Source organism: Scaptodrosophila lebanonensis, unplaced genomic scaffold, assembly GCF_003285725.1.
Source record: "Scaptodrosophila lebanonensis strain 11010-0011.00,11010-0021.00 unplaced genomic scaffold, SlebRS2 tig00000053-arrow-pilon, whole genome shotgun sequence".
NCBI lineage: Eukaryota > Metazoa > Arthropoda > Insecta > Diptera > Drosophilidae > Scaptodrosophila > Scaptodrosophila lebanonensis.
In genome coordinates this window covers 8,627,436-8,654,751 of record NW_022060548.1, presented here as the reverse complement: position 1 = coordinate 8,654,751, position 27,316 = coordinate 8,627,436, and the positions used below count along the sequence as shown (strand labels likewise).

General features: G+C 36.8%; 3 protein-coding genes across 4 annotated transcripts in view; 1 reads left to right on the top strand and 2 right to left on the bottom strand.

Annotated features, from left to right (window-relative positions):
* Positions 1-18,507, bottom strand: part of LOC115623955 — a 51,157-nt gene extending 32,650 nt beyond the window's left edge. The window contains exon 1 of one of the 2 annotated variants that reach the window (XM_030518520.1): positions 17,770-18,507. The gene's annotated coding sequence lies outside the window, so the exon portion shown is untranslated. The remainder of the gene's footprint in view (positions 1-17,769) is intronic. The other variant, XM_030518519.1, reaches the window with a different exon arrangement.
* Positions 18,508-18,743: 236 nt separating this feature from the next.
* Positions 18,744-27,296, top strand: LOC115624416 (probable ATP-dependent RNA helicase spindle-E). Its single transcript, XM_030519152.1, has 11 exons — positions 18,744-19,013; positions 19,430-19,678; positions 21,449-22,176; positions 22,285-22,937; positions 23,005-23,135; positions 23,274-23,851; positions 23,911-24,058; positions 24,546-25,688; positions 25,977-26,098; positions 26,155-26,367; positions 26,426-27,296. The coding sequence occupies exons 1-11, from the start codon at positions 18,816-18,818 to the stop codon at positions 26,556-26,558; spliced, it is 4,296 nt and encodes a 1,431-aa protein (XP_030375012.1). The 5' UTR covers positions 18,744-18,815; the 3' UTR covers positions 26,559-27,296.
* LOC115624418 lies at positions 19,683-20,945 on the bottom strand. The gene has a single exon (XM_030519153.1). The coding sequence runs from the start codon at positions 20,888-20,890 to the stop codon at positions 19,808-19,810; it is 1,083 nt and encodes a 360-aa protein (XP_030375013.1). The 5' UTR covers positions 20,891-20,945; the 3' UTR covers positions 19,683-19,807.
* Positions 27,297-27,316: the final 20 nt, after the last annotated feature.

The following is a 27,316-nucleotide window of genomic DNA, read 5'->3' as shown; positions in this document are numbered from 1 at the left end:
CTAAAACTTGTTGCCTCGCTTCATACAAACGGAATTCCATGAATTTTATTATAAAAACAAAATCTCAGCTCTTTCAAATGTTTCTTTTTTCGTTGCTTTTCATACAGTCTGCTCTCAGGCTAGAGAGACACGCAACATCAAAGGTCAGAGACACGCTGCAATATTTCAAATGCATTCTCACTCTGTGCCTGATGATTGCCCTTAACCTATGTTGTTATTCTTTTTTTTTCAAGCTTCAACTTCAGCTTGGCACCCTCTCGTTGTCAATGTGTTAATGTATCTATTGTCTGAAGTTTAGAAACCGGTATTAGTGCTTGTAAGCCGTTCAGAATTGACTGCCAACTGCCTAACGATCTTAGTCTTAGTAACGTTTAGACTAGACAGTTTTTATAGCTCGCTGGTATTTATAGCCCCAAAAAACAAAAACCAAAAAAAAAAACAACCTCAATCGTATTTTAATTTATTTTATGCATGCACATGGAATTCTTAAGGAATTTCAGCTATTTACGAAGGTCTCTCACAGCTAATGTTGGCTTGAAGCCTGTCTAAGCCTCTAAACAAATGTTAGACTTGTGGTGTTCTTCAGATGCAAAACAATTTATAGCCGACACCTCCCATTGGCATACAATACCAGTTTCCAGCCCGGGCGCACTGCATGCGCCATAAATTATCCAAAAGCTGAAATACCAAAAATGTCTAGGAAGAGAGGCCATCATTAAAATAAACTAATAGCTGACTCATATATCAAGCTCTTCGATCATATATCAAGAAAATAATAAAACTAACAATTATAATAGATGCAACGCCTATGTGCGTTTCACAGCCGCCACGCCACGCCACATCGCGCCACATGCCCCCGCCCTCCATGCCACAGCTTTAAACAAAATTGTGCAGTCAGTCGTGCAGTCGGACAGTCGGACAGTCCCCCCGAGCGGCCAACCCCCTCTGTGATTTATGCGCCATTTTCCTCAGCATATTTAATGAGCAATAACAAAAGAGAACAAAACAGTAAACACATGCTAATAGCTATTATAGTCGTAGTCAGAATCAGAATCAGAATAAGCGTCAAAGACAGAGTAATATTAGACGAGCAGTGTGCAGAACGTTTCTCTGTTTGCGCAACAATTACTGGCGAAATTACTGGAACAGAAATAAAGAAGTAAGAAAAGCGAGTGCAACATAAAGTCGTGCGAGTCCGACTCCTGTATGCTCTCTTCGACAGACCCACAACTAAATAAAAAGGTTTTCCATCGTTCATGTGGGATCTATTTACAATAATGAGGCTATATTTGTATTGCAACAAACTTAGTCTGTATATGGAGAAGACAAGTCTACATTCCAAGTTTGGCGCCTCTAGCTTTTATGGCTCAAAAGTTCTAGATGTTCATACAGACGGACACTCATCGCATTATACTGATTACATACTTATATTACCATAACATAGGGTATTCACAACTTAGAAGTACAAATACAAGTTGTGCTTGGGGCGTGGGATGAACGGAACGCGCCACAAATCATACATTAGCACGAGGCAAGAGGCATGTAGCAGCTCTCGACGCCTACACATAACATTTTCTCGAAAGAAAAGTCACTCAGCTTGTCCGCTAACTGCCAATAACTGGCTTGAGTGGCAAGTAGGTGGCACAGCGGCACACATAAAGCAGAGATATAGATAGAGAGATATAGAGAGGGAGAGAAAACAATACACAATATGCAATAATAAGCAATAAATGGGAAATAAATGGAAAATAAAGGTCAAGTTTAAGCGACTACTGTGACGCATACGACTGATACGACAATAACTGACGTCAAGTAAACAAGAAAATCAGCCACTATGTTGACAAAAAGGTGTGGTTGTGGGTGGCATTTCGACTGACAAGGCCTGGAAATTTTAGGTCTTAAGCAAACAGAAGTTACACGCAAGTGTGTAAACAGAGACGATTACGATTGTAATAATATATGATATTAAACAAACAGCAGTACAGTAACTGAAACCGCTAAGCAAACGATATTAAAAAAGGTCTTTCCTCTGTTTAGCCATAGGTATTAAAATGTTTGTGCATTAAGATCGAATTGAATTGAAAAGCTTCTACAAGTAGAATGCATTGAGTGTGGGTTTTAAAAATCAGCTTCACTTGTAGCTTCACAAAAGTTGAAGCTTTGTCGCTTCAGAAGTAATTTAAATGCAAATGAAATGAACTTTCAAAATAAATAAAAGCAAGGGGCATGACCTCTCCCTATTCACTGCATCATATGTTATGGTGCACATACTGGTATAATCTATATAGCGGTAATACTAGTTAGTTACTCAGACAAACATTGATTCGTTCATTAAAATGTGACGGTAGTTGGGCAGACACTGCGGGATGGCTTCACAATTGCTCAGAGACCGGGGGCTAAGAGTACCCCCACACAGAGCCAGACAGACGACTTGAACTGAGTGCAAGTGGCAATTAAAATAATAACATATATGTAGTATAGTATGAGTGCAGTGAAGCACTCACGTCATTCGCAGCGCCCTTCCCAATGGCTTGAAGTTTTCGGAACGTGGGTGTTAATTAAAATTTAAATCAATTGTTTGCTTGGGCCGGTCTTGGCCGGCTCTGACTGGCTCTGGCTCTGTCTCTGGTCCAATTCCAATTCCAATTTCATTTCCAAGTCCATGTCAAAGTCTATATTAAATGCTTAATTGTCACTTGAAAGACTAAAAATAAACTGTTCAAGGCGTGATTTCGCACGCAGAGATGCGAATCGCGCTAAAAATAAGACAAATAATAAAATGCCGGTATTTATCATTGGGTCTAGCCCACACATCTATACTATAAACATATATGTGGAGTACGGCCAAATGTAATTAAGAGCTGGCCACGACACGCTTTCGTTTCTTATCAGCGGCGAGTATCAGACGACGCGCGCGTGCTCAGATAGTCGGCTACTATATGTTTATTACTTATCTTTATCAGATGTAGACGCTTCCGATATCAACGCCGAGCACCACGAGCTTTCAAAATTGCATATGTATATGAATGAATATCCGTTGGATATTGCGAACTTAGTTTTATTTGTAGAAATGTTGTAATACGCTTTTAATATTTAATATATTCAGCTCGTTTCTTGCCTATTACGCATATTCCAGCATCGAGCAATGCTAAATAACACAGATTTCAGGTTTTCTCAAATGCCAAAATGCCGCTTCAGATGAACAGAACTTGCCAGACAGATACAGATACATATATGGAACTCGATTATTTATGATAGTGCCCGGCTAATTGATAGTTTATTCTTTTGATGAAGTAATTGCGAATATTTCTACAAAAATATACAAGTAATAATAGACCATCGCCATGCATACAATGCATCCAATTATTCGTTATTCTAAGCAAAAAAACACATTAATTAATTAGTTAATCGTATTCTTTAGAAAATACTTCGTAGTCGTAGCAGAAAAAAGTTATTTTAAATTTATCTTTACACTCGATTTGACTTCCTTTCGAATTCTGATAATAAATCATTTTATGGGGAAATCCTCTGTGATAAAATTAAGCTAAGCTAATTATTTATTGCCAAACTAGACTGTAAAACAACGTAATAAGTTGATTGTGCGGCAAGAAAAGGGAGTAAGGTGTGTTGAGAAATGAGTGTAGATTAAATACTATATTATCGATACTGATTCGCTGGATAAAACACTACAATACAAGACTAAAACAAATTGTAGTTTCCAATCTAATCAACAGCCCGAGCGCCTATTTTCGAAACTGCTGGTAATATAAACTGCATATCAAATGCTTATGTAAGAATCTTAAGAAAGGTACCGAAAATTTTAAAAATTTACACAAAACATTGAGTCCTTTTTACTCTAACTCGGTCAGGTATGGGAATATAGTTACAATAAGATGCTTAAAAGTCGACTGCTTTGCAGTTTCTACCATAGTTCCAGTCCAGTATTAACAGATGTTTATTGGTCACATTTATCAGCAAAGGCTACAATACATGCATTTATCTTGAAGTCCTTGCCAAACACTCCAATGGTGCAAAATTATGGCTCAAATCTAATCACACTATACACGTATATGTACATAATATTTGCAATTTATGTATTCATATTATAGATAATTCATAGAGCTATTGTGGAACTAAAGATTAGATATAACAAATAAGCGTAATGAGTAGTTTAATAAGTTTTTCTATACTATACTACATACAGTCTATGAATAGGATATCAGCCGCACAATTATAAATAATCTAAACACACATAGTATGAATAGTAAGTGGATGGCAATGTATGAGTTCTCTTCTAAATTAATTATAGCCATTGACATTATTTGTTTTTACCCAATCAGATAGAAGAAGATTTGCAAAACATAAAATGCATATCTCATAATCATAAATAAAATTGAAACTACGCCGCTATACATATTAATTCATTCGCTTTATATTTACACAATCGTGTAGTGAGCTCACTTTTGTTGACTTCTTGATTTATTTCTAATGTCGGTTTTGTGTGCTATTGAAAATGTTATTTGTATCTAATTTATTCCAGGAAAAAATGTGTTTTTTTCAAAATGGCCGCCAGCAATTAAAATTCAATGCACATTTTCCAAAGCATAGCAACAATAAATACATAAAATGAGATACAGGCAACAAAACCTTCATGAAAAGTTTAGCCACGATGGAAAAAATGTTGTTGAAGCAAACGATGGCACGAACTTACCAAAGTTGTCAATATTACTGTTGCTGTGAGTGTTGTTGTTGTTTAATTGGACTGCCTTTTGGACTGCCTTTCATTCATACACATACTATATATGCCTGCCTGTACGTATATATCCAGTATATATATGTATGTATATAAATGCGTTGACAATCAGGCCGCACCGTTGGCCAAAAGAGCATTTTGCGCACAAATCAATTGACAGCGTCACGTAAGCGCAATCATGGCAGGCCATAAAGCACAACAACAATGGCCAAAAGCCAGTTGCCAAAAGCATCGAAGACGCGTCTTCGCTCTTTTTTTTTTTTTTTTGACCAAAGCCGCAGCGTGGACTGTGGAAATCAATCAACTGCCCGACGCTGCGCCCAAAACTTAAGCAACAACAACCACAACACAAACCGCAAAACAAGTTGGCCAAAAAGTGGCGCAGAATTGGCTAAAATGTTGAACGTTGCATATAAATATGCTTAGGCATTGGGGCGTGCTTGTTGCTCAACTAACGGTAGTGGAGTGAAAAATGTATGCTGCCTGTTGGCCTTAAGCACAAGCATACATACATATGTGTGTTAACTTGGCTAACAAACTCCGCACGGCTAATTAGCTCAATAATTTGTTAATCATAAAACTAATCACCATTTTCCTCAACATAACTCGTGACTACTTATTTTGGCACTTCTGGTGAAATGTTTTATGCAAATTCAGCGCCGTTATTAACTTGGCTAAAAGCGTTAGGCAAGTAGGCAACACACAGTGTTAATTATAAGCCTTCACTATAATAAGCAAGCTGAAAACTTTACCTGATTTATGGCAATTTATTCATTTAAAGAGCCACTCATATATTAGCTTTTCATAAATGAGACTTGCATTCAATTTACACGTATATACATATAGATATCGAGATATATATATATAGTATAGTCATAGCTCATAAAAAATGGCAACTACAATACCGTAAATAATGGAAACAAATTGGCACAAATAAATCTAAACTAAAATGCTTGCCCACTAAAAATAAAACTCTATGAAAAATAAACAACAATTGTTTGTGAAAATTTATGGCAGTTGAAAAATGAAAAGAGTGAATAAAAGTTGCAACTAAAACTGACAATCGGTCGGTCTGTCCGTATGTCTGTCAGACACTTTCAAGGTTTGGCATTGCTAACCTACAAAGCCAAACTGTATGAAAATAAACAGAACACCACCACAAAAAAGAAAGAATTAACTTCAAAAATATGTACACAAATACAAATATACTATATGTAGGTTCAAACGGAAATACTTGGAGCCATGAGTTGTGTTTTTGTTTTGATTTTGTATTGTTTTGTTGTTGTTGTTGTTGTTGGTCCCCTCACTTGGAATTTGTTTATTTGAACAAATTTGGTGGCATATTTTAAATACCAAACTCTGAGCTTAGAATTGAAATTGATTTTTTTTTTGTTTTTTTATTTAAGCTATTTAGTCAATATATTTATTTATTGTTTTGAACATGACACGTTTGAATGATTAATCATTGAACAGCTCAAGAAATGTATGCCTGAGCCGCAAATTGGATCAAGGCTTTAATAATGTTGCAGAAAAAGAAGCCCAATCATAGAAACAAAGCTGACCTTCTCTTGCTTGCATTAAAAATAAATAAATTTAAATACAGAAATTCGTGATTACTTTTAGGTCTAATGTTACGGCAATTGGATGGATTAATAAAACGAAATCAAATGGATGGATAATTTAAATATAAATAGATGTGTAGGGCAGTAGAATTAAAGTATAAAAGTATTAAATAATAAAAGAATTAAAAGTTCTTATAGGAATAAAGAAATAGATAAATAAATATAGCTAGAAAAAATATGAATCCTAATCAAAATAGATAAATAGGTAGGTACATAATAGATACATATAAGTACAAACAAATATACAGATTAAAAAATATAAAATTAGAAAACATTTTTTTATAATAAATTTTATTGTTTATATAGATAAACTAGTATAAATATAGAAATATCTAAAAACAAATAAGTAGTTGAATTTATTAACTGATGGAGATAATGAGCGATAAAAATATTTATCTATATAGTAAGTATGTATATAGTTAGATAAATACAAAAATACATGCAGAAGAACATAAATCAGTTTAAAGATATAAACAGATATATACGCAGGAAAAATATAGTAAATAGGTGGACAATTCAGAAAAAATTTAGGTAAACGAGTAGCTCGAAAGAAACATTATTTGGTAGATCAATATAGAAATATGAGTAGATTTAGAGGCGGGTAGATAAATGTACAGAACATATGTAATTGCAACATTTTAAGACCAATGGATGGGCATATACTATAGATGAATAGGAAAGATAGCTGAACAGATAAATGCAAAGACAGAAATTAAGAAAAGATGGCATAGACTGGTAAAGAAAGTAAATGATTTGAGCAGTATGCAGTAGCAAAAACCTGGATGTTCTCCCTTAAATAAAGCAATAAACTCTTTAAAAATAAAACGTAATAGTTTATTCAGTTCGATTAGCTGTGATTTGCGACTTATTGTATTAACGCTTCATCCTGACTCGACTGTCTCCGAATCACTCGAGCAGAACATGTATGAACTTTTGAAATTAAAACTTGTCTAAGAAGCTTTGGAGCCAAGCCGAATGGATGAAGTCTATCTGACATCTACACAGATATAAAGTTAAATATATGTATATGTCAGCCAAATATTCATTGGAAACCTAAATTTATACTATAAGGATATTTATTATTTTGTGCAATATATTGGAAGTAAACAATTTGATTCAGATAATACTCTAACCTCAGAGACAATCCAAACAGTCTGCTGCTTTTCACTAACAGATTCAGTAATAGATCAACAATTGCTACTCACACATGATAGGGTAATCATATGAATACTTGCACAAAACAATGACCTCCTATTGTGTCGCTTACCTCTATCATCTAATCGCAGTTACTACATTATAGTGTTCGAATCAATTGCGCATTTCCTAATTGATTTTTCCTTTTTCAATTAAGCCACATCCACTATGACGGCCATTGGTGTCACATTAAAACGTCATTAAAACTCAATAGCAATGCATAGACATGAGTATTAAAGATGAATTACATTGAGGTATGGCGCATCAAAAGTCTTTAACCTTTGGACATACTCGTAAATACAACAACGTACATATAGACGAGTTTATAAAAAGCGGAAATTGGTATAAAAACTTGTCTTTGATGGCGATGCCAACAGCAGCAACACAACAACAGCAATGTTGCAAGTAAAACAAACGGCACTGCTGCTGCTGCTGCTGTTGTTATTGTTGTTGTTGTTGTTGCACAAAGCCAATGTATCGCATTACAAGGCATTGCAGAGCACTCACACCACCATCACCACCATCATCACCAGCACCATCGTCGTAGTCATCGTCGTCGTCGTCGCACTCGTTTCAGGTTCAGACCAATCCACTTTTGTGGTGTGGCTGGCGTTGGCAACTTTTCACTTCCGCGGGCAGCAACAACAAAAGCAACAATAACAACAACATCAGGCACAGCTGCCCCCCAGCCCTCGCCACACTTCTATGTATGAATGAAATGACTCAGTGCTGCATAAACTTGACTCTTTGAAATGAGTTCATAACGTTCATTTAACTTTGCCGAACAACAACAAAAAAAAAAAAAAAAAACTTTCATAATTACAACAGCAACGAATCGTCAAATGTTCAACTTTGTTTCCATTTTCTGCAGCAGCCGCAGCCGCTTGTTGTTGCAAATGTTTGGGGCAGCAACGTTGCAAGTTAGTTATTTAATCGAAATGATTATGTTTCGGAGTTGTTGGCGTTGCTGTTGCCATTAAATGTAATCATGCAAACAACCGACTAACAAGTACACCAACAACAACAACATCAACATCAACAACTACCCAAAGCCCAAATCAAATTCAACAGATGTTGCTGCAAATTGTTGCAGAAGTAAAATTTTTGTGCTCTTTGATTGTTTATAATTAGCAGGAAATATCCCAACTCAAATAAAGCAATTATTTGAGCAGCAACAATTATTGTATTGTGTTGTTGTTGTTGCCACTTTTATTGCTGCAGCTGAAAATGACAGTGAAATTCGCACTTAGAGTTGGCGCGCAAAAATAACCATTAAAGTAAACAATGCAAGTTATTAATAATAACACACATGGACACTTGCTATTGTATTTGTTGTTTGCCTTGATTGTGAGATTTTGCTTTGAGGAGCAACAAAAAGCTTTAGCTTATGATTAAATTACAAACAGTTACTTCCTTCTATTAAACACAATACAAAGTTTAAGAAGTCCGGCTACTATATATTTTCAGTTAACAGTTAAAAAGAAAGTGAGGCTGGATTAACGCGTCTAGTCATACTGATTAATAATCTATATGCGTTTGCTTTTTGTCAAGTGTAGTAGAAACAGTTTGGAAACCTAAAACCTTTTACTTCCCAAGATCGAAGCGTTCTTGCAGAAAAACAGCAGACAATGATCTCTAACGTTTCTATATTAATAGCAAATAAATGTATTTTGCTTTAAATTGAATCTAGTGGAACATATATATGCAGTTTGGTAGCTTCAGCTTTGATACATTTTGAGATACAAGCGCTTATAAGACCAATAAGCAAACAGGCAGTGAGACAAACGCAGCCATACTGTTGATTAAGAAGATTAATTCTTAGATTCCAATTTTGAAAAATCCGTGCATTACACTAGTTGACATAAACAGAAGAAAATAACTAGAAATATCTATTTTGTTATCCGTCTATCAAATTTAGTGTAACTTATTTCCCGAGTCTAGTTCTTATATTTTTGAAGATACTTTCATTCGTACAGACAAAAAGGTGGTCCCACATATCAATTTAGCATTACTCACTTGTTTTGGTAGCAAAACAAAACTAACATAAGAGTCAATTGAAGTAAACAAACTGAAAATAATAGAGATAACTAGACCAGCCTTGTATATCATGTTGTTAAGCAACGCAATCAATAATAAGTTCTGGTTTCTAGAAATTTCAATTAAAATTCTTTGTTTCATGTTCTCAATTAGTTTAAGTTATTGACCCCATTATGGCCCCATATAGATTATATAGATTGGCCGACAAACATTTCAGATAAAGCTTACATTTCGTTGTTTTGTTTATCATTGGAAATGTTCAATTCTTGTTACGTTCCATTTCACTGTTACTGATTAAATATTTTTTAATGTAGTCATTTAATTGAATATTTCTTTAAACTATTTATGGATATGTGTAGTTCTAGTTATTTGCCCAAACAGGTTACAAGATTACTTTTGAAATTCTTGTTATTAAGTTACTTATTAAGAGCCGTTGTATATTTTATGGTAATAATACATGATTTCTATTATCTATTATTCTTGACTCATCACAGCACATTTAAGGTGGTACTTTTTCCACAAATTCTATAAACTTCCCCAGTATGAATAGGCCGTGGGATAATTTTTTGATGATATAAGTACTTCATAGTGTGGAGCTTTATGATTTCTCTAGAAATCGCGAATACAAAAGCTTATACGCAGATACGAGTAAGCTTTTATCCAGCATTATTTGAACAAGTTGTGCCACGATAAGTAAATAAGCAAAAATAAAACACTTGAATACATTCTGAATATATTTTCTAGAAGTTTTTGTTGACTTTTTCATACACAGATTAACTAAAACGAACGTGTCGCTTTTAGACGTCCATAAAACAAATCTGGATTTTTTAATGCAAACAGCAGGTTTATCTGAATTTAAATATCGTAAGTTGTAGGTATGGGTTTATCGACTATTTGACTTTTTGTTACCCCACATGCAAGCTCGGCTGCAAGTCGTTAAGCAAATATAAATAAGGGGTGTCTTTAGAGGGTTTAGTTGTCAGGTTGGTTTGTGAAAAGTGAAGCATCCAAAGAACGCTTAAGAATCAACAGAAACAACAAACAAGTCGATGTATTAATGGTCATCCAATTTTTTAATTAGGATTAATGATTTCTTTACAGAAGTTTTCTTAAATTATTTTTCCTCCAACTTTTTTAAATATTTTACAAATTCGAAGTATATCAGAACAATAATTAAAATTGCATTGCAGCCTAAAGCAAATTTCTTTCATAAGATTGTTCTCACGAAAAAGACCACCCTTTGACTATAAAGAAAGACTCAATATAAAAGACTCTTCCAGCAACCATCCTTCACGAAAATCCACACACTCTTTAAATACAAAGATTTCCTTATTTTTAAAAGAGTCTGAAATTTGCACGTTATTTGTCTATCAAAGTAACTATTATATTCGAAATAAAAGGCACCCTTTTAAATATGTACTTATATAAAGATAGGCTCGGTTGGCAGCCCAAAAGCGCGTGCCAAATTACAAATTTGCTTAACATTTTGGACAGCTGATTGGCAAAACATGTGCATATTAAAATAAACATACAAGTATATATCTATCAAGTTAAGTATATATTGTTGTTTATTCAGTTAGTTTGATACTTGACAGTTTCATTTTCTATCGCTCAGCTCGGCTCACACACTTATCGCACTCGCACGCTCTATAATGTAAATATTTTTGTGGCAGCACTATGTTTTGTTTTACGTCTTTTATCGCCGTTTTGGCCTGAATGCTCAGCTGTCAGCTGCAAATACATTAACTTCAGATACATGTATATGTATATACTTATCTGGGCTATATAGATTTCACTTTGGCGCATCAAATCGTCTTTTGGGCCTCATATTGGCATTGCTTTGGGCTTCAGGTTGGAGTTAAACGCTGGCGCTATAATTGTCCAGTTATTTCACTTATAAAATTTCTCAGGTATTTAATTGCCTTTATATGGCCGCTTGTAAATTGATTTTCAGCCGCTTATTTAATTCTTTGAGTTGTTGTTATTGTGTTTGCTGTGGGGGGCTTAAACGTTTTGACACGGTTCTAAAAAAAATCCAATGCCAAATGGTTTGGAAAATAGCACTTGTAATTATATGGTGTCTATAATTTATGCAAAAAGGCAAAAAGTATGTCGCCTCATGGGAAAATTGAACGTTTATGTTCTCCTAAAGCTTTAATAGCGGAATTAACGCTGGCGGTTTTTTCTTTTCCCAACTAAATAATCAATGCGTTAACCCCATAATGTTAGGTCGTTGGTAGCTGTCTTAAATCGTAGAAACCAGTGGCTATAGCTTTTCCAGCTAATATTATGGTTTTACAGTGGGATGAAGTATGACTTGGTATTATCTTTCTTAACAACATTTTATTTGTTGCTCTTGGGATTGTGCTCCCACAAAAAGATAAGCAATGTATAGTAAAAATATAAAACAATAATTAACTTAGTTCATCATATTCCTCAACTAGATTAGAGTTTTTACAATTTTCGGGTTAATGAAATTTTCTCTAAATTTTCAAAATATACAGAAAAATAATGCAAATGTAAATCAAAGTCCTGAATGGTATTTATTTTAAAAATTTAGTCATGAAATTAAATACCCTTTCTCTGCTAAAAAAATTATTATTTCATTTTCATTCATTTCCGTTATTATTAAGAGCTCTATGCGCTGTTCTTTGTTCTTTTTCTTTCTCTGAAAATCATGCATTGCTCTCTATTTAGGCCTTAGTTCCTCACAATTTATAGCAGCACGATTAAAATACTGTCCCCAAGAGCTTCTCATTAATGGAGTATTGAAGAAGTGTTTATAAACTTTCAAGATTTTTCATTATTTAAATGCACGTAGCACGCAGGCATTAGCCTTTAATTTATAGGCCCAATTATAATAACAATTCATAAAAATATTTAAATACATATATAGAATCAACAAATTAAATTAAGTATTAAGGAACTTGTATGAACTTCAAAGTCAGTTATCGAGTCATATGATTGGGATTCGAAGATTCCCCATTAATCCAATCCCGATTAATTAAATGCACATATTTGACCTTAATTTATAATCCCAATTACAACACCCATTCGTACAAATATCCAAATACATACAGAATCAAAAAACAGGTTGAATCTGTCTGATATATAAAAAAGAAGGACATTAGTGGGTTAATAAACATGCACAGCAACAACAACAATAAAAATAAGGTCAAATCAGCAATTAAAGAACGCCTTGAAATGCAAATATAAAATAAGTAATCGAGTAAAATACTTTTCAATAAACATCGACAGCCACGACAACAAAAAGAACAACAATGCGTGTAATAAAGCGGCTTGCCAAAAAATATATGTTTTTTTTTTAACACAAACAACAAAGGGCCCAGCAACGTAAAAGGAGGAGGGAGCGGGGAAGAAAATCAATATAAACAAAAAACGCATTAAGCTTTTTTTCTTTGGACTTTTTTTCCTCTTTATTTTCTCCTGGTTTCGCGCCAAATTATGCAAAATTGCCTTTGAATTTGTATTTTAAGTTGATTCGCAGAAAAAAAAAACAACTGACAAATAAAAGATTGCACAGAAATCGAAGCAACAAGTTAAATAACAAATTCGATTAATATTTATAAGGCAGCAGCAGGAAAAAAACAAAATACAAGCCATAAAAAAAACAATAAGTTTCAATTTAAGTCGTAGACGCATGAATGGATTTACATACGAGGGTAGCTCGAAAGGTTCATTAAAAATGGGGTGTTCAAATATAGAAGTATGGTAGGATTTTGTATTACTTATTCTACAACAATTAGAACGTGAGGCAAACTCAATGAGACACTTAAAATAAAAGAATACTTTCCCAAAATATAAACAAGGCTCAACAAAATACAACGAGTACCCATCCAGAAGTATACTTTTTAAAATCCATGAAAGAAATTGAAAACCCTGTATTTCACAAACTAAATATTTTCAAACAAATAAATAATTTTGATTAAAAAATTATTGATGTTCTTATATTCTCATTGTGTTTAAGAACTGACAACAGAAAGGCTCCCTCTTCAAAGTTGTTCTATTAACACTAAAAAAGCATTCTACAACCACACGTAGGTCGCATATTACTCTGAAATCGGTGCGGTGCGTGCGTGGCATGCACGCCTCGCTGCGTTGCACGTATGTGTCTGTATCTGTGTCTGATAGATACGCCGCCAGCTCAGGCAGGTAAGTAAGTAGCGCAGTTACAGTTAAAATACAAATTAAACAGACAAGAGCGGTGCGCAGTCGCTGTGCCTGTTTCGTACGTTGTTGCATTTACTTGTATTTAACAGTTTCTGTTGTATGTAAATCATAACACTTGCTGCTGTTGTTGTTTGTGGACAACAAATCGCAATCAGCTGTGACAAGCGAAAAAGCAGGGCTACGCGTAATTCAAGATATTATCTTATTGCCTTGCTTAGTGGTTTGCTTTTCATTCCCATGTAAGTCTGGCTATGTTTCTATATTTCTGGTCTACGGCGCTTTTGGTGGATGTTTTATTTGTTTTGAGTCAGCGTTGGGTTTGGGTTTGTGGCTGTGTCTGTCGAGCGCTTGTATCTGGCAAATATTTAATAAAGTTGATGGCTCGTTGTCTCAGCAACTGAGTATCTCAGTGCGGTATTATAAATTAAGAGTATTATGTCTTGATATCTCAGCCAGTTGATGAGGTCGTGACTCAGCGCTGAGTTAACGCGTTTAAATGGTACAGGTGTTGGTCATAAATTGTAAATATTCTAGGATGGTGTTTCGAAAAGTTATTCCCAGACGTAGTTATGTAAAGTTCGTTGGATAGAGTCAGCTACAGGTTTGCCTATCTTATTGCATATCTTTCCGAATATTAATTCTTTTCTTTATAGTATAATCAAAAATCAATGCATTTAATTTTGAAAACTCTTGAGCTGCACAATTCCAAAATTTAATTATATTTTTCATTTTTCAATAAATTTTAGTTAATTAAAGCATTCAATTTTTGAGTTTTTCTTCAACAGTTTTTAAAAGTTGCTTTTGAACAAATTACTGTCTTTAGCTTCTTTATATAACTGCTGTTCCGGCAACTCTGTCAATCAGATTTACTGAAAGAATATGTAACCTTGTAAGTTTTTGACATTTATGCGCCGAATACCAAAAATGTCTGCTGCGGGACATAAACTGTAATTAAAATCGATTGGGAGGGGAGATATTTTGAGTTGAAAATATCAAAATGAAGCGAGAATCGATGCGCATGCGCAGTCGGAATACGCGAAATTCGCGCACCTGTTACCATCGATTGTGAATGCGATGGACAGGTAAGTTTTCTAGGTGTGAGTGTGTGTGTATGTGTGTTGGCTGACTGACTGCTTTGCGTTTTATGAAACAATTACGACGCAGTACAAACAAACCAAACAAGACGCGGAGTGGTGTGGTGCGGTCGCGTTGCGTTGAGGTGAGCTGAGCTAAGGCTGGGTGAGTGGTTGTTGCTGCTATGTGGTGCTTGTGTAGTTGTTGTTGTTGTTGCTGTTGCTGCGAGCAACTAGCGCGTCATTGAGCCAACAACGCGCAACGAATTGAAATGAACGCCAAGTAGTGGCTGCGGCGGCGACCAACGCTTGCAGCTCGATTTGTTGCGCAGATACAATAACAATCACAACAGCAACAAAAACAGCAATCTTTGTGGCATGCCAATGTTTATGGCTGTGGGGCGGTGGTGGCAGTCAGCGGCCGGTTTGGGGCGGCTAAAAGTTATATAGAGCGGCGCATATTGAATCGATCGGCCGTACCGGACCGGAGTGAGTTGCGTTCGCCTTTTCCAGCTTTGGCGTAAAATTGCAGAGCATGGTTGGTTTAAGGCAACTGTTACACACACACACACACACACACACACACACATACGAAACCTGTAGAATTCACAACAACAACTACAACAACAAGAAGCTCGAACTAGTAGCCGCATATCTGCGTCAATGCTTTTAGCAATTGAAGCGTGGCTCGAAAAGCGCGCAACTTGACGAGCCAACGAGGGCGGGCTGGCTAGTCAGGGATGTGGAAGGGTGTGGAGGGAGCAGCAGTTGGCTTAAGATGGACTGCGGCTTTAGCTGACTGTGGCTGTGTTTTGAACGTGTTTTTATATAACTTTTTATGTGCATAGTTTTGCTTTTTTGTTGCGCTTATTTTCCATAAAGTTGTTGGCAGGCCAGTTGTTACTTTGTTGTTGTTCGGTTTGCATATTTTTTTGTTTGTTGTTTTTTTTTTTTTTTTTTTGGTGGGAATGTTGTGCGAAACTATTTGGCAGTTGCTTTTGTTGTGGTTACCTGTTGCCTGATTTTTGTATATTTTTTCTTTTGCATGACCAACAACGGTTTGTTTTTAAAGTTTGGAATTTTTGTTGCTGTTGTTGTTGTTGCCGGTCCTAAAAGAGCACACGGTTTTTTTTATATTGCATTGCATTGTATTGTCTTTTATGTGCAGTCTACAATATTCATAAATGCGACTGTGAGTCATTGCCACATGAACTGTGGCAGAGAAATGAAAAGTTGTTAACACAATTATTATTAAATTTTGGAATTAGTTGGATTTGGCTTTTGGGGATTCCCCATCAACAGTTTGACAGATCAAGAACTATTTTATTTATTATCTATTTGAAATATTCACAGAAAAGTTATGAGATATAAAAACATAAAAACTTACTAATAATAAAAAATTAAACAAAAAATTAAATAAAATTAATTAAAAACAAAAATATAAAAAAAAAATAATTAAACAAAAACTAAAACAAAAATTAAATTTTTTAAATAAATTCAAAAAAAAAAAAAAACTAAATCAAGAGATTTTTATACATGTTAGCTAAAAACCTTTTAGAATTGGAAGCGATGATTCCGAATCTATAGTTTTAGGAAGTGAAAATGTCCATCGTTCTACTATTAAATGATCTTTGTCTTTGTTTGAAAGAGTTCTGAATTTGTTGCTGAAATTCCTTAAATCCCTTGATGGTTTATATAAAACTAATGAAAATTGAAATCGAAGAAAATATGAGTGATAACTCTAATCCTCTGAGATAAACGATTATTATACTAATGTAATCAATATAACGGACGATGATTACATCAAAAATATAATGAAAAGAAAGGAAAGATAAATTAACAGATTTGTGTGAAATAATCATTTTTTGTATTAATCAGTGTTGAGTTCGCTCACTGATCAATGAAGTGAGTTTTTAACGAGCTTGCTTGCTGATAATAAATTACATCCTAATTACTCTCAATAATTAAACCGCTTACTCGTACCATCGACTGCCAAAACGGCATGAAACAAGGGCGAACTAATAGTATTAAAAAAAAAAAGGCAAGAGGCGTTTTGTAATCACTGTAAAGCATCATTAGCTTTCAACATGCATTAAATAGGTAGTGGAGAGGTAGCTATGCTCATAAACAAGTATATATATGTATATATGTACCTACTATACATACATACATGCATGCATATGTATGTGTGTATGATTAAGTTCCGCAATGCGGCGATTATCTTGACTTTGTTGCCTGTTGTGGTTCGCCTTACAAATTTCACCAGGTTTTAATGAAGCTCGACAAATCAAGTTGAAAAATCAACTACGGGTTACACAATGAACATGAATGGATAATTTTTCAATTCGAGCGACTTGCATTTCAATTGTTCAATTTTTGTTTTTCTATTTTTTGGCGCTTACAACAAAATTGTTTTCTACTTGACTTCATTGCTTTATACATACATACATACATTCCATAATATATATGGCAATTTTACAACTATTGTGGCATTTTGGCGCGCAATTCAGTGAAAGTTTTTTTTCAATCTTTTTTAAAATTTGATTGACTTTGTTGTGTCAATGAACTGGCATGAATAATCAGATCATATAAGGCATATAAACTGGATATGCATACATATGCATATATGTATATTCATGTGAGGCAGGTCATAGTTATGGGTAATTGTAATTGCGTGTTGGCAACAAAGCAATTGTTGCTATCGCACCGCCCTGGATCAGGTGTTTGATTACTTGCTTAACTCTGATTAAGAGTTATTATTTTTGACTAATCGTACTTTATGGCCTCTATTGGTCTATAATTCAAGATTTCACGTGAGAGCCATAAAACTAGGCCCCCCGTTCTAAATATAAACGATGATCGCAGCGGAGTCTATTAACACTATAAAGCCTTAACTTACCTATTGCCGTTGGTTAGGGCAGTGCAAATTTTTGTATATTTTATGAAAATGCACTTTTTAAGTAACGCCGCTCCTTCATTTACTTAGGGATTATTCTTTATTATTCGCCTAATATTCGTATTTTGTTACAATTTTTTACACACACTTTTTACGTTTTAGTTTAGTTTTTGTCACTTGGGCCTCTCTTTTAGGCCTCTCTTGAACGCAAACAAATTGAAAAGCCAAGTATTTTTGTTGTTGTTTTACTCACTCCAATGCTCTTTTTGTTGCCTTTTGCTTGCGCGCGTTATTCGTTTAACCGGTTTTCGAGTTATGTTTATTTATGCTGTTTCTTCTTTTACTCTTGCTTTGGTTGGTTTGCTGCAAAATGTGCTGCAATTGTAGAACAACAACGTTTGTATATTGTCAATTATTTTCCCATAAACAAAATGGTCACTCTTCGCACTTCCCACTTCCTTGACACACGATATGCCCTTATTTAGGCAATGCACACGCACACATGCACACAATGCGCTCTCTCATGCAGTCCCTGGAATGCAGGCAAACAGGTGTCGATGGTTTTGTGTTTTCGTTTTATATTTTTGGCTTTAACGCTTTTATTTGCTTGTTGCGATATTTTAATAAAAGTAGACACCTTTATTTGTAATTGCCGCTTGCGAGTGTTAACGTTTGTTTTATTTGTTTAACTAAGTCATAAAAAACACCTGTCGCTCGTTATAACAAATACGCGCGCACCAATACGTTCTCGCAACGAATTATTTAAAAGACTGGCTGAAATGCCAAACAGCGAACGACTTGTATGATGGTGTGGTCTCACGATTTCCGATAGTTATGAATCCCACCACATTTTACCAGCTGGTGAGTACGTTCGTAAGACTGTTTTCCAACACTAAAACATCGTTTACTGCCAGATCAAAAAAAATCTTTTGTTCTCATTGTGTCAAGTGAGTTCGAGGAACGCCGTGTTTTGAAATATTCTCGAGCAGAGCGGTAGTGCCGAATACAAATTTTGTTCGTTGACTGATTAAAAGTGAATTTATTTTAAAATGGACAACGATCCATTGATGGACTTTTTCGACTTTTCGAAAGATTTTAAGCGCGCTGTACGTCCTTCTGGCATTATAAGCGGTAATCCAAAGGCACTCGCCACTGAGACTTATGACGCAAAGCTCCCCGTACGCGAAGTAGTTGGCACGGAATATGTCGCACCGATTGTGGCCAAAGAACAGGAGCTATTGAATAATGTAAGAAATATGAGAAACCATTAAGCTGAATCGCCATTTTTCTACCCTATACCAAAACGGATAAACAGAGTGTATTAGTTTTGTGCAAGTGTATGTGACAGAAGAAAGCAGCTACGAAAATGTTCTATCATTAATTGAGCAGCGAAAAAAATGCAAATCTAGACATGTCCGTTCGCTTATTTTTTTAGATCTCCCGTAGTTTCATTATTTCATTTTCCTCTCTACTTGCATGTTATTCATTTATTTCATAAAATTCTATTTTATTTTAAGCAAATCGGTTAAGCCTTAGAAATGTAATATATGTATATATTATGTTAGTTTAGGTACAGGGTATTTAGCTGTCGGAATGCTGGACTGTTAGCAGGCGTTCTTGTTGTTTATAATGCGTATTTTGTCTTTCTCCATATTTTCGTTAGCTTGACGAACAAAAGTTTCAGGAACGTTATCAAGACATCAGCCTGAATGAGATGGAAGATGATATTGACGACGATGAGATGCTACCGACCATACGCAATGACGCGGAATACTATAAAAAATTCCATTTTGATTTAAAACGGGACACCAGTTTGCCGATATATGCCCAACGTGAGGAGATCATGGAGGCCATCGACAAAAATCCAATTGTTATCATTAAGGGAGAGACGGGTTGCGGAAAAACCACTCAGGTAAGCAAAATACTAATACACAAGTAGTATGTGATATATATTTTTAAATTAGAAATAATCGTTGTTTCCTAATCTATGCTTAGGTAAATGATATTTTAGTTACTATTACATTTTAAATAATATTTTGAGCTACATTTCCCCAGAGTTACTACTCGACTCTTCAATTAGTTCCAGCTCCTTGGCCAATTCATCTGGCAAATTTGGACCGAAAATTGTGGACATGCGCTTCTCTACTACCGGATCTTCTGCCTCGTCCTCTCCTGCATCCTCCTCTTCCGCCTCCTCCTCTTCTAAACGGGTATCCATCCTGTCTGAGTAATTATACGCGTTCTTCCGCTTTAATAGCTGACGCGCCTCACCCTTTGATGCTACTGCAGTTGACTTTGAGGTGGAGGGCTGGTCTTCGTCAGTGGGGCTTCGTCGCAGCAACTGACCAACGTCATCGAAGAGCTCCATCAGGTGCCCGAATATGTTAGTGTTGGGCAGCGCTCGGTGATGTTTTGGCCCCTGCGCCAATTGTTCCTTTTGATGATTGTATGTCATCTCGAGTCTTCTGAGGGACTTGCAGGACTGCTGCAATGCGCGCACTCGTACTTGTTCATCGTCCAAATCGAGATCGGCTGGCCGTATCTGTTGCTTTAGCGCCAACTCTCGATTCAATTTTTTGCCCTTCCGTTCAGTTTGTATTGTCTTGAACAGCTGGTCGTAGTTAATCAGATTTTCCAGACCTCGGCAATAATCGAGCGCCGTGAAACAGAACGCACCCTGCTGCACGAGTTTCCAAAAAATATAACTCACTTGTTGCGTGTCACGCCGATCGCCGTCCTCACTCCGCAGTTCCTCCACATAGCCCGTCAGCTCATCCCATGTCTGTGGCGACACCTCAATCTTAACGAACTCCTCTGTCGGCTGTTTATTGTAAATGGCGTACAACAAATAAATGGCTCCAATGCGATGCGCCCGCTTCCACTGTCCCTCCAATAGTTCCCCATTTGTTTCCCGTCCGCACGCCAAACGCTTTCCCACATGCAGCGCTGCCGACGTTGTTTGCATCACCTCGCAATGGGTGGTCTGGGCCGAGAAAATGTGTTGGAATTGCAGCATCCGCCAGCAGTCGCAGAATAACTCGAACTCTGCGTGATGCACTTTTTGGGAAGCGCGGTAAAAGTGTTTCACCAATTCCAGGCAATCTTCGTAAACGTGAAGCTCCATTTTTGTACATGTGCGCTGCGGTGAACGGTACTTTATAGATATTTTTGTTGTCCTGTTTCTGCTGCTCTTTCGTTACTGCCATATGTATGTTTTGTTTACGTTTAGCGGCTTTAAAAGAGATGCGCAAATAACTTGACGTTGCCACTTGTTCTTTAAAACTCAACGTTTATGCACACTACTCTCATGCTGAGGGTGCGAAAAAAAATCGTTTGGAATTCAAAATGAATAAAAAGAAAACGTAACGTAAAACATAGTTCCCTGGAATATGGTATATGTATATTATAATTCATAATTACTAGAACAGTCAAATCTATGAACAAATTAATTATTAACTTTTTATTTACATATGTACATATATACAATATTTTATTATTATTGAACTAGTTTCCTACTATCTATGTTGACAGTTTATTCCAGTTGTATAAGAGGAAATATTCAATTCAATATTTTACACATATTCGCATTCTTACTCTGGACCCTCTGGATGGCGAATATTTATTTGAATACAATTATATTTTAGTTGAAGTAATTGTCTCATTATAAACTCATTTAATGCAGGTGCCGCAATATATTTTGGATGAGGCCGTCAAACGGGAACAATACTGCAACATTGTGGTCACTCAGCCACGTCGTATCGCTGCCATATCCATAGCGAATCGGGTTTCCGAGGAACGGAAATGGTCTCCTAATACTGTTTGTTCCTATCAGGTGGCGCTACACAAACCGAAAAACTTGGAGGATACTCGTCTTTTGTACTGCACCACAGGTGTGCTTTTGAACATACTCGTGAAGCAAAAATCGCTGACACGCTACACCCATATTGTGCTGGACGAGGTGCACGAACGGGATCAGGATATGGATTTCCTGCTCATTGTGGTTCGTCACTTGCTGGCGTTGAACTCGCATCACGTAAAGATCGTGCTGATGTCGGCCACCATAGATCCGCGGGAATTCGCCGAATATTTTCGAACGAAGACTCGCATACCGCCGGTTATAACGGCGAGTCATGGACGTAAGTTTCCACTGGTGAAGTTCTATCGCGAACAGTTCGCTGTAATTGAATCAAGTAAGGCGGAGGACTCGACTATACCAGGCATAAATCAGGAAAGCTATGCAGCAGCCATTAAGATACTGCTGGTAATTGATAATATGGAGCGCAAGGCTGAGGATATGGCCAAAGTTCCTTATATGGATTCTCTGCGCACGGGCTCAGTCTTAATTTTCTTGCCCGGCCTTTTTGAGATTGATACGATGACTGAGAATATAAACAGCGTTGTACAGGCAAAGTAAGACTCTCCACCTTAAAATTGAGACATATTTATTTGTATACCCTGTACTCGGAGGGTGGATCTCGGACTCGCGCCGTTCTAACGTTCTTCTTTTCTTGTCAACAGCCCATCATTAAAGATTGTTGTTGTGCGCTGTCATTCGCTTATGACGCCCACAACTCAAGAAGAAGTTTTTCGTCCAGCCCCTCCTGGTCATCGTAAGGTTATTCTGTCCACTAATATTGCCGAGAGCTCTATTACGGTGCCGGACGTGTCTTATGTGATTGACTTTTGTCTCACTAAAGTGCTCATCACAGACACGGCCACTAATTTTAGCAAACTGGAACTCGTCTGGGCCTCCAGAGCCAATTGTCGTCAGCGTGCCGGCCGTGTGGGTCGCATAAGAAGTGGCCGTGTCTATCGTATGGTGACCAGACATTTCTTCAACAACTGCATGACCGAATTTGGCATTCCAGAAATGCTGCGGGCACCTCTGCAAACCTCCGTCCTTAAAGCGAAAGCTCTCGACTTTATGAAGCCCGTCGAATTATTAGCCTTAGCCATGTCGCCACCGAATTTGTCTGATATAGGAAATACTATCCTCCAATTGAAAGAGGTTGGAGGACTTTACACAACCGTTGATGGTGTATACGATCCTCTGGACGGCGATTTAACCCATTGGGGCCATATTATGTCATATCTGCCGATGGATGTCCGCCTCAGTCGCTTGATTATCCTCGGATATATGTTCAACATACTCGATGAGGCCATTATCATAAGTAAGCAAAGAAATCTTGAGAAATATTAACTATATACAAGTATTATGATATTACTTTTTTTTTGCAGCTGCTGGCCTGACTGTTCGCACTATTTATTTGCACCCTGAAACTAAAAATAGTTTCCTAACACGTTGGGTTCAATACACCATGGCCGATGGATCTGGCTCCGATTTGGTTGCCATTTGGCGCGTATTTCGTGTAAGTTGCGGGCAAATCTAACTAACTATTTACATTTTTAGCCTTTTGTGCGATCATTAAACCCAAACAGATCTACGTTGTGGACTGTTACAACGTTTTGCTGTGAGTAATAATTGTTTTGAATCTATATTATTATAGACTTACATCAACATATGTCGCAATCATACTGGCTCGGCGGATCGATGGGCCCGTCGTTATCGCTTCAATCTGAGATCACTCCGGGAGATGAGTTTGATGGTTGACGATTTGAAACAGCGGTGCAAGACTCTCAATTTGTCTGCTCTTGAGTCGAGTTGGAGCGATCAGGAGAAAGCTATTATCCTGAAGATTATCATTGCGGGTGCCTTCTATCCTAACTATTTTATGTGTAAGAACAAGACGAATTTAAGTCAAGAACGTGAAGTATATCATATCGTTGGGGGTAACGACCCATGTCGCACTGTGTACTTCACAAATTTCGAGCCACGCTACATGGGCGAACTGTACACCGAGAAAATTAAGGAAATCTTCAAGCAAACCAACATACCCCCCGAGAATATCGACGTTACTTTCCAGCATGGCTCCGAAAAGGTTTTCATCACCTTCAAATGTAAAGATTCTTCAAACGACGGCAATACAACGGAGACAATCAAAAAGCAGGGCCGCGTCGTAACAGAGGTCTACAAAGCTTTGCGCTTGCGCATGATCTGCTTGCATCATCCAATACGGGTCATGGAGTGAGTACCTAATCTGATCTGATCAGAACTGGTTTATAGTATTACTTACATATCTGCAGCCAATTCAGTGCCATGAGGTATGTAGAGCAAAACAAAATAGGCGAAGTGATTGAAGGCCGTTGGATACCACCATCGAAGCCCATCAGTGTTGATCTGCTCACCTTGCCATCGCTTTACGATAAAGTTGTTAAGGGTCTGATTACGCATGTAAGTAGAGAAAGTCTCTTTATATAATTCCAATGCGATTCCGAACATTTGAAAGCGCAAACTCTAAATAAAACCACCAACCAATGAAGTTATACAAGTTTTTAGTGCAGTAATTGGAAAAGGAGGCATTTTAAAGGGCCTATTTACATTAAATAATACCACTTGTGGAATATTTGAAATGTACGAGTATGTTTAGAGAGTATGCTAAAATGTGATAAGCATGGCGAGTATATCTGGATGTCTGAGCATTTGTCTGTCTGTATGCACATCAATAGCTTTTGCACTATACCAGGTATGGACACCACACTTCGTAAATCCCTATTATGTTGCAAAGCTGTCATAGGACCGATCGGCGGAAAAATCCCTCTTAGTGAGGGTAACATTATGAAGATATTTTACACAAATATAGTATTTATGAACCCGAAATGTAAAGGATATTCAAGAGGCAAGCATTAGAATGAAATAACAAATAAATCTTCCATTTCAGATCGAGAGCTGTGAAAAGTTCTTCTTTCAGCCACAATCGTTGCGCGAATGCATTGCCAACATGTCGGAAATATTTAATTCTCGGGAGCAGCTAATGTGCATTGTTAGGGAGGCGAAAGTTATAAACAAGGGTCAGTTGTTGTTGGCCTGGCATCGGCTGACGAGGTCATATCAGCGCGCCGAAGTGCTTAAGGTGGAGTCAGAAATAGGATATGTGCCGCAGTTTCGTGTGCATTTCATAGACTATGGCAATGTGGCCAAATTGTCGCTGGAGGATCTGCGTCTGATGTCAGCCAATGTGCTGCGGGAATACAAAAACTTGCCACCGCGCATGTTTGAGTGTCGTTTGGCCCTTGTGCAGCCATCGTCTGTGGCCAGTTACAACTATAATTGGGCAAAGGAGGCCAATGATATGCTACACTCACTGGCCAAACATGGTACTGTGGAGCTGGAAATTTATTCGCTGGTCGACAACGTAGCAGCTGTCATCATTCCGATGCGTGAAGGGACGCTGAACGACAAGCTGGTGGAACATCATTGGGCTCGGCGCGCCGACGAGGACTTTCTCTCCCGACAGGATCACGATTTTCGGCTGCGTCGACAGGAGCGCGCCCGGAACATACCGCTTAATGAGCGGCATAACATTAACGAGGAATATTTGCGTTCCATACAGAATGTCGTCAGTGAAGAATTGGAGCCGCCGCCGCTCAATAAATGCGTCAACACCGTGCGTCTAAAGGGTCCATTCTCTTCGCTGGAGACTAGCGTACACGCCCTAATGCGTGTTGGCACCTGGAAGACAGTCGACATATCCCGCGAGTCGGTCAATTCGGTGCTACTAGACATCGATCCGCAGGATCAGCACGAGCAAATGATGGTGGCCGCATCAGTCGCCACTGCGAGTCGGGTCGATCACCTCCAGGCCCGTAACACAACCCTAATGCCCAATATGCACGGATTTGGGGCACTCATGACGATGCTATTCTGTCCCACCATGCAGCTGAAATGCAATATGGACCGCACCAAATATGTTTGCCTGCTTGCTGGCCTCGGCTACAATCGAAAGACCATGGAACCATACTATTCCGAGCACGATATATCTATGAACCTGGATGTGAATATCGATAAGGCTGACATTACACTGGTGAGTGAAATAATAATAAATAGAACAATTTTATTGACTTATGATGCCAAAAATTATGAGAACCCCTTTCTGAGGTAACATGTAATAAGTCCTTAAAAAATTTAAATATCTCGCTCGTAGCTTACAAAATAATCATGGAACAAAAAGAGAGAAATAGAAAAGATGCACGTATAATCACAAATGGATAAACATTTTTAAAAGAAACGTGCAGAGCATGTTTTATAAAATAAGAAAGCCACAATAATTGCATAAATATAACTAATACTTGCCTACTTCCTTTTTTCTTAGATCAATCAAATACGCTATAACATCGACACAATGTTTTATAAATACAGCAACGATACCGATCCCTTGCCGAGCAAGAGTAATTGCAATTTGATATTTAAAGAGATACGTGCCTTAATTGTCCAGTAAGTGCTTAAAATATTGGATTAAACCGCCACTGTACGCTTCCTTTCCTTTGTAGGCTGCTCAGCAAGGATCGCAGCTATATAGAGTCGTATACGACGCATAACAGTTTCACCTGGGAGAACTTGCCAGATCTTCAAGTTGTTCAGTCGCCATATGGAAAGCGTTGCATATTTCCCATGCACGGCGTTCAGGAGCTACAGAGGGTATCAGAGGCCACCTTGCTGTCCCTGCAGGAGAATTGCGAAAGCCTCTACAGTTGGCGCAATTTGTAAGTACATAGTTATTATTATAAATTACTTTTCTTACTGTCCATTCCTTTTCCGCAGTGAGGGCACTTTGCAGCCAATGGAATGCAAACTATGCAATTATGAGATAGAATCTGTCACTGAATTGCGTTTGCATTTGCTGACACAATTGCATCGCGATCGCGAGCAGCAGATTGCCTGCAAAAAGTACTAATTACCAGATGACCAAAGCATAACTTTTAGTTTTGTGCGCCAAATTGGTACACTGAACCGAAAATTTAAACAATTTTTCTAGTACTTACGAAACTCAATATGAAATTAAGAAATAGATTTTTCTTTTAAAATATATAACAGACGAAAATCAGAATAATTCATGGAAAAATCCCTAATCAAAGCACTAGATTAACTTCAAACTATTACTTTTAAGAAAAAGAAAAAAGCATTTAATTTCAATAGTGAAGTTTTTGTTTCTTAAAACACTTCTGTTTAGAAGAGCAAAAGATCACCATATGCTATTTCTTTTAATTATTCAAACACCAATCTAATAGACTCTCACGTTTGTTTGTTTAATACTGAATTTAAATCATGAATTTAACACAAATACTTGAATTGAAAATAAATTTTGATTTGATTGCTTCCCTCTCTTGATTCGTAAGAATAGGAAATATTTTGATATCCTTCAGCAATTAAGCATTACAATTTGCTAACTGGTCTTACCTAATTAAACAATTTAAAATTTTCGTTTATAATATTACTTAATTTTTCATTCATTATTTCATTAATCAGTTAAAGCCTAACACTTTGGCGTCCCTAAATTAAATCTAGTGCTTTGATTGGCAAGCTATACACAATAAATTCGAAAAATATAAATAACAGACAATACAAATAAAAACCTAATGCAACACAGTTTATTAAGTCGTTATTTTAAGATATTTCTAAAATTCATTACAAAGAAAAAACCAAATTATTTTC

Excerpts from the sequence above, each read along its gene's own strand:
- LOC115624416 (XM_030519152.1), top strand. The coding sequence starts at position 18,816 with ATGGACAACGATCCATTGATGGACTTTTTCGACTTTTCGAAAGATTTT. Across the intron at positions 19,014-19,429 it reads AACAGGAGCTATTGAATAAT|CTTGACGAACAAAAGTTTCA; the intron begins GTAAGAAATATG and ends TATTTTCGTTAG. Across the intron at positions 23,852-23,910 it reads CATCCAATACGGGTCATGGA|CCAATTCAGTGCCATGAGGT; the intron begins GTGAGTACCTAA and ends ACATATCTGCAG.
- LOC115624418 (XM_030519153.1), bottom strand. The coding sequence starts at position 20,890 with ATGGAGCTTCACGTTTACGAAGATTGCCTGGAATTGGTGAAACACTTT.